This window comes from Sesamum indicum, linkage group LG15 (assembly GCF_000512975.1).
Source record: "Sesamum indicum cultivar Zhongzhi No. 13 linkage group LG15, S_indicum_v1.0, whole genome shotgun sequence".
Taxonomy (NCBI): domain Eukaryota; kingdom Viridiplantae; phylum Streptophyta; class Magnoliopsida; order Lamiales; family Pedaliaceae; genus Sesamum; species Sesamum indicum.
Genome location: NC_026159.1, coordinates 2,707,676 through 2,713,675, shown reverse-complemented (window position 1 = coordinate 2,713,675; position 6,000 = coordinate 2,707,676). Strand labels below are relative to the sequence as shown.

Sequence of the window (6,000 nt, the reverse complement as noted above, 5' to 3'; positions counted from 1 at the left end):
GTTAAATGGGGGGAGCATAGGCCACGAACTGGGGCTGAACGTGAATAGGCTGAGCCACCGGGGAAGGCTGCGGGTGCCCCGTCCCCGGAGGAGGCGGTGGAGGTGGCTGATAATAAGGGTGGTGGATTGGAGGAGCGTAGTAAGCAGTAAGGTCGTCCATGGAGGAGGGATGAATAGGTGACGTGGACGTGCCCTAGGATCGGAGACGGAGACCGGCTTCCTGTGCTGTGAAGGCGAAGAAAAGGGATGGAAAACGAATATTTTAGTTTTGGGCCGATCAGGAAAAAGGCCCATATGAAAAGATGAATGATGGGCCTGGGCCATCTTAATTAAATTAATAGTTTGAATACTGCAAGTCTTTGAAATTAAAACAACAAATTAATATGGTTTGGGTTGATTCAGTAATTAAGAATACAGTAATGTGCAAAAGCATTGAAAAGTCTCATATTTGTTAAAAGGTTAAATATATATATATATATATATATATACCAATCTCGAAATATGCCTTATATCATAAACAGCCATTAAAGTTTAAAAAAATCTACCTCACTCAATGTCAATAATTCGTTAGACTATGCTAATGTAGCACTTAATTAATTGATAGATCAAGTTTCTACCTTTTCCATGAAAAGTAATTGCCTTGTTTTAGTCAGCTAAATAATTCGAAAAATCTCATATTTGTTGAAATTATTATTTATCTTTAGACTCAAATCATATCAAATAATGTATGTAATTGCCTTTTCTAAAAATTCAACCCAAGGAACCAATTCTCCTACTAATAAATTCAACAGTATATCTCTTGGGTTTGACAAGTGTAGATGTAGAATTGTTTTATATTCATTTAATTAGTTAGAGGAAAATATAATGTAATCTGAGTTGAGAATTAAAGACAAAATTTTCAGTTATCAGCATCAGAGGTGAAGAAGCAAGGGGGTAATGCTAATGGATGGTTCCATCTTCCAACATGGGATGTTTTCCACTTTATCCTAGGCAGAACGCACTTGAACTTTTCATAAAGTAAAATAAAGACACAAGTCTACCAGTAACAGCACTATCAGACATGAAACATAGCAACTCTTACTCTTAACCCTTATCAGTACACTGCATATTCATTCAGAAGGGGAAGGATGTTCAAACTAAATGTGGGCAGAAATTGATCTATTTTGCAGATACAATTTTTCTTACAGGTTAATTCCCTAGCAGAGTTGGGATTGTCTGACTTGGCCTATTGGATTGACACCAAAGTCTAAGTACAAGATATTAGCATGCAGATGAAATGAATAAGCAAAAATTAGTGCAAATGTAATTTTACAACTTAAAAGACACCACCCCAACACAATCAGCTATCTGCTACCATTTTTCACAGTAGGAAGAACTACATAACTTTAAAGCAACTCGTTTAGCCCAGACCGTGATCTCAACGCACTATGCAGGTTCAGCTATTTATCGCTAAAACACACACCAACATTGCCTTGCAATCCACTGTGGTATGCAATAGTCTTTTGTCCAGATAAAATACTTTTTCACAAAGAACTTTGCCTGAGACCTAAACAACAATCAGAAAACTGAAGAAATTTGTATTCAGACGAGAGGTGGATACTGCTTGGCCTGGCTTCGAACCCTCTTGTTGTATTCAACTGAATCCTGCATCCATTAGATGGTTCGGAGTGTAAATTTAGTCATTACATATCAATGTTGGAAGTTGGAACTAGCTTTCTATCTATTACAATAGCTGGAGGCTGCTTTTACGCTCGGTTGGCAAGGATCAATGTAAAAAGGATGGTTTAAGTTCAGGAAAAGCTCTCATTACCTGGATGAAAAGATGGTATCCCTCAGTTTGTGCTGGATCAGAAGCATTTGGCTGAACCAGCAAATCCTGGATGCCAACCAAAATTTGCTTCACTGTAATTGCTGGGCGCCACCCCTGGCCAGAATAAAATGAAGGTTTTTATTATAAAGGAGAGCAGCAAATGATTGGCCACTGTGCAAGGAGCATGCATGAACTTACACTATCTTCATTGAGGATTGACAGACAAACAGTTCCTGATGGGTACACATTAGGGTGGAAAAAGCCTTGTGGGAATTTACACTTTGGTGGTTTGCTTGGATAATCTTCACTAAAGTGCATTGTGAGCGGATAATAACCACCCTCCCAATCAGTCTGCAACAACAGGAGAATTAAACATACAAGCTAACCAAAGTAAAGAACAAATTGTGATAATGATGCTATAAACACTGCATTGTAGCTAAATTCTATGGAACCATAACCTCAACTAAAAAGACAATGACTGCTACCCATTCTCGGAAAAAGTGCCATTTATCCAAGAGAAAAGATAATAGCAACTTCCAGAGATTGGAAAAACAAGTACAAAGAAGAAACAGGGGCGTCCCATGGCCACTGACTAGGCAATTGAGCAACCAAAAAACCAAACTGAAACCAATTGCCAAATTACTTAGAGCCAGTCATTCCGTAAACATTGGCAACATTTGACTTACACTAGAACCTCTATCTCAAACTAACCTTTGGCTAGCGCAATATATCAAAATACCTCTAAGAATCGGGATCTTTTATTTTCGATAGAGAACCTGAACGCTTTCCCTAATGCAATCCCACATGTTTGTAGTAAACAATATAAACCAAGAGCTTGTGAATTTGATAACTAGCCTTTTCTAGGTGAGAGAATTTTGGATCTCAAATCATTACATCTTTGAAGTGCACTTGTGAACTAATTGGATCTTTGTAATGCTCTAGTATTAACTCTAAATAAAATTAGACATCTTCATGATATTGAATGCTAAATAGGCACTCATTGCATGCAATAATCACATATTATCTATAATGAAGTAAACAAGGTAGAGAACAACTCTATCATACTACAACAGAACTATTACACAAATCAAACAAATATAAAGATATTCAAGCTCTATAACAAGCCGTCGGAACGTGATAGTTCATCCAATTGATATGGTGGTAAAAGAACAGGAAGGTCAAGGTGAGGCTGAATATGGTTTCTCCCACCCTCCGACTTTAACCTGTTGGCACTTGAAACACCATCATTAACTCTAAATCTTTTTTCCAATAAGTTTTAGTAAGTGAAAACGGTCACTTCGGAACATGGTTATCACTGAGAAAGACAAGTCTCTTATCAGCATGGTAAAGGGAAGTCCCTTAGCCCCATGGTGATTTAGGCAAGAACAGTTTGAGGTCCCAATTCTCCAGCAGAATGCTGGCAATTGGAGTTTGTTTTCTGAAATAAACAAAAACAAATTGTTACCTTGATACTAAAGGACCGTCTAAACATTGCATGCAAATGCTTTTGTCCATTATTGATGTTGTGTAACACTCCATTAGTAACTAAAGCAACTTATGATTTAACGACTGATTTAAAAAGCAGATAAAAGAGACTATGCATCATAAGTCTTGTAATGTATTCCCTATTTGCAGACTATGATTATCTTGTATATGATGATGCATTCAATTTTCCTATGGAAAATGCTCTTAATCAGTTAAGCAACCGCGGAACAGAGCAAAACCAACATCTTAGATTCTTAAGGCGCACAAAGTGCACGAAGCACTTTCCAGTACTATCATTCAAATGGGATAAAATAATATACAATGAATGTGTCAAAACAAGCAAAACAAAGCCCAAACCGCTAACAAATAAAAAAAATAAGTAATGGGGATTTAGGTAATTACTTATAAACATCTAGTTGGAACTTATCTAGCTGCCACAAGATAGAGTAGATAACCGACACTCCAAAAAACAAACAACCTTTTCTTTCTACTAACCAGTGTTTTAAAACTCAACCCGCACCACCCGACCGCTGACCGGTCTATAAAATGGGTTGGGTGAAAGGCAAAAATCGGTGGGAGCCAAAAATCGTGTTTTTTTTTTAGATAACCGTCCGACCCGGTGGTCGCACCACCGAACTGGACCTTTTTTTAGAGGCCGACCCGACGGTCAGACAGCCGAACCGGTCGACCCGGTTCCTCGGTCATGCAAACCGGCCGGGTCTTGGCCTATTTTAAAAATAGGCTTAAATCCTAATTTGTTCCCCTTTCTTCATTTTGGGTGTGGCTTGACTTTTATTATTTGAATTTCTTGTATTTTTATACTACATTTGTTGTATTAGGTTATTACATATCTACTTTATGTTACTTAATTATAAGCATATATTACTAAAATATTAATTGTAAAGAGAAAAATATTTAAAAGACAAATTTTTTAAGTATATTTATATTATTTAATTATTAAAATTATTTTTTATTTATTTTATAATTATTTGTTACATGTATATGGCGTCAACGGTTCCACCTCGGTTGGACCAAAGATTGAACCAGTGACAAGTAACCCGCTGAATTTTCCGGTTTGATGACCGGGTGTTAAAACATTGCTACTAACATAGCAGTAATTGTGCACAATATTGATTTCATCCGGAAAGGTATTCAACAATTAGCAACCACTTCAGTTAGCCATATGCCTTTAAATCAGGTTCAAACAAATGACGCACAAAATTTTACTTTTATGCTTTCAAAAGCAAACCAAAGATTCTAATGAAGTTCACACCTATGTACCCTTAACCAACACAAATGCATCCCATAATCAAAGAATCAATAATAAGGATAAGTTACTGAGAGCAAGGTTGAACAGTAAGATTCAGAAATACTTACCCCGGGCTTACCAGGGATAGTGCAATGCCACACCATCAAATTCACAGTACCATCAGGCAGGGTCTCTGGTTTAGCCACAAAACCCTTCAAAAGCCCCGCAACAACAAATTTAATCAGAAACCATCAAGATAAACAACAAAAGGAATACAAATCACCCCAGAAAAAGAATTTAAAAAAAAAAAAAAGGAATTTCCAAGAAACGTGATCGAACATGGGGATGATTTTTCCGCCAGGCTTTGCGTTCCTCCGTGAGTCGTCCACGAGCAATCCCTCCAGACATTCTTTCCCAAAAATTCTCTCTCTCTCTCTCTACAATACGAGCAGCAATCCTTCTTTGAAGGTGTTACTCGTACTCGGGTTTGGCTTTTAAAAGGGGAGAGTGGAGAGGAGGGGAAGAGGGAGACAATTCCCTCTTTGTTTTTTTCTTTTCTTTTTTATTCTTTTTCCCTGGGCTGAATCTGCTGCTGCTGATGGAGGGATTGGACGGTACGGATTGAATGTCGTTGGCTTGGTGGGGGTGAAATAAAATATTAAAAAAATAAATGCTGAACTGAAAGCGTTGGATTTTGCTGCCTATATTTCTCTCTGCTCTTGAGTTGAGGTCATTTATTTATTATTATTTGTTGGTTTTAAAGCGGAAAAGTCAAAGTGCGATTTTTTCTTAAATCTGTGATTCTAGCGTTAAAACCACGCCACTAGGTCTAGGTGGGTGCCCTCACGTGCAAAACGCGTGCCCTGTTGCAAGTTGCGAAACTCTACCCAACCCAATCCGCCCCATCACAAATCTTTTCGTAACTAGTGTTTGTTATATTTTCAAGATTTATAATTAAAAAATATTTATCAATTTAAATTCTTTCAATTATTTTAGTGTATTTTATTAAATTCTGATACTCAAATAGAAGAACAATTTAAAAATAATCTGAAATAACATAATTTCAAAATAAGAGATAAATAATAAAAGAGGTAGGAAAAACACAGAAATAAAAAATATTATATGGATATTATCTCTTTACCTTGAGTTATAACTCGTGATCAATTTTAAATTTATTTAATACAAACTTTTCTAAAATTCTTTTTCTAATTTTGTTTAATTTAAGTTGTTATAGAATAAAAAGGTAATAATAGCGCCATGTATCTATAGATGATTTTTGGAGTGCTTTTTAATATAATTTTACAAGAATATTTTACATATATATATAATCTTACTAAAATGTTATTCTCCTTGCACGTGGATTACCGGCCACTGTTCTTCAGAATTTCAATCGAGAACAAAAAAAATAATAGTTTTTTTTTTCTTCACATTTACATAATTATAAGCAAGCACACAA

The 6,000-nt window shown here is 36.2% G+C and overlaps 2 protein-coding genes across 2 annotated transcripts in view; both read right to left on the bottom strand.

Annotated features, from left to right (window-relative positions):
* The window catches only part of LOC105177598, a gene marked incomplete in the record, with an annotated part of 4,841 nt that extends 4,443 nt beyond the window's left edge, over positions 1–398 (bottom strand). Inside the window, 1 exon segment of the mRNA XM_011100806.2 lies at positions 3–398. Within this exon segment, the coding sequence (XP_011099108.1) occupies positions 3–160 (158 nt within the window).
* Positions 1,189–5,247, bottom strand: LOC105177597 (SUMO-conjugating enzyme SCE1-like). The gene is made up of 5 exons (XM_011100805.2): positions 4,884–5,247; positions 4,673–4,756; positions 2,009–2,161; positions 1,811–1,924; positions 1,189–1,644 (listed from the first exon to the last, which is right to left on the bottom strand). The coding sequence occupies exons 1-5, from the start codon at positions 4,950–4,952 to the stop codon at positions 1,582–1,584; spliced, it is 483 nt and encodes a 160-aa protein (XP_011099107.1). The 5' UTR covers positions 4,953–5,247; the 3' UTR covers positions 1,189–1,581.

What these genes read in the sequence shown, in the direction of transcription:
- LOC105177597 (XM_011100805.2), bottom strand. Translation starts at nt 4,952, where the DNA reads ATGTCTGGAGGGATTGCTCGTGGACGACTCACGGAGGAACGCAAAGCC. An exon ending in CAATCCTCAATGAAGATAGT is followed by an intron (nt 1,925 to 2,008) that starts GTAAGTTCATGC and finishes TATTCTGGCCAG; the next exon opens with GGGTGGCGCCCAGCAATTAC. An exon ending in GATACCATCTTTTCATCCAG is followed by an intron (nt 1,645 to 1,810) that starts GTAATGAGAGCT and finishes TAATGGATGCAG; the next exon opens with GATTCAGTTGAATACAACAA.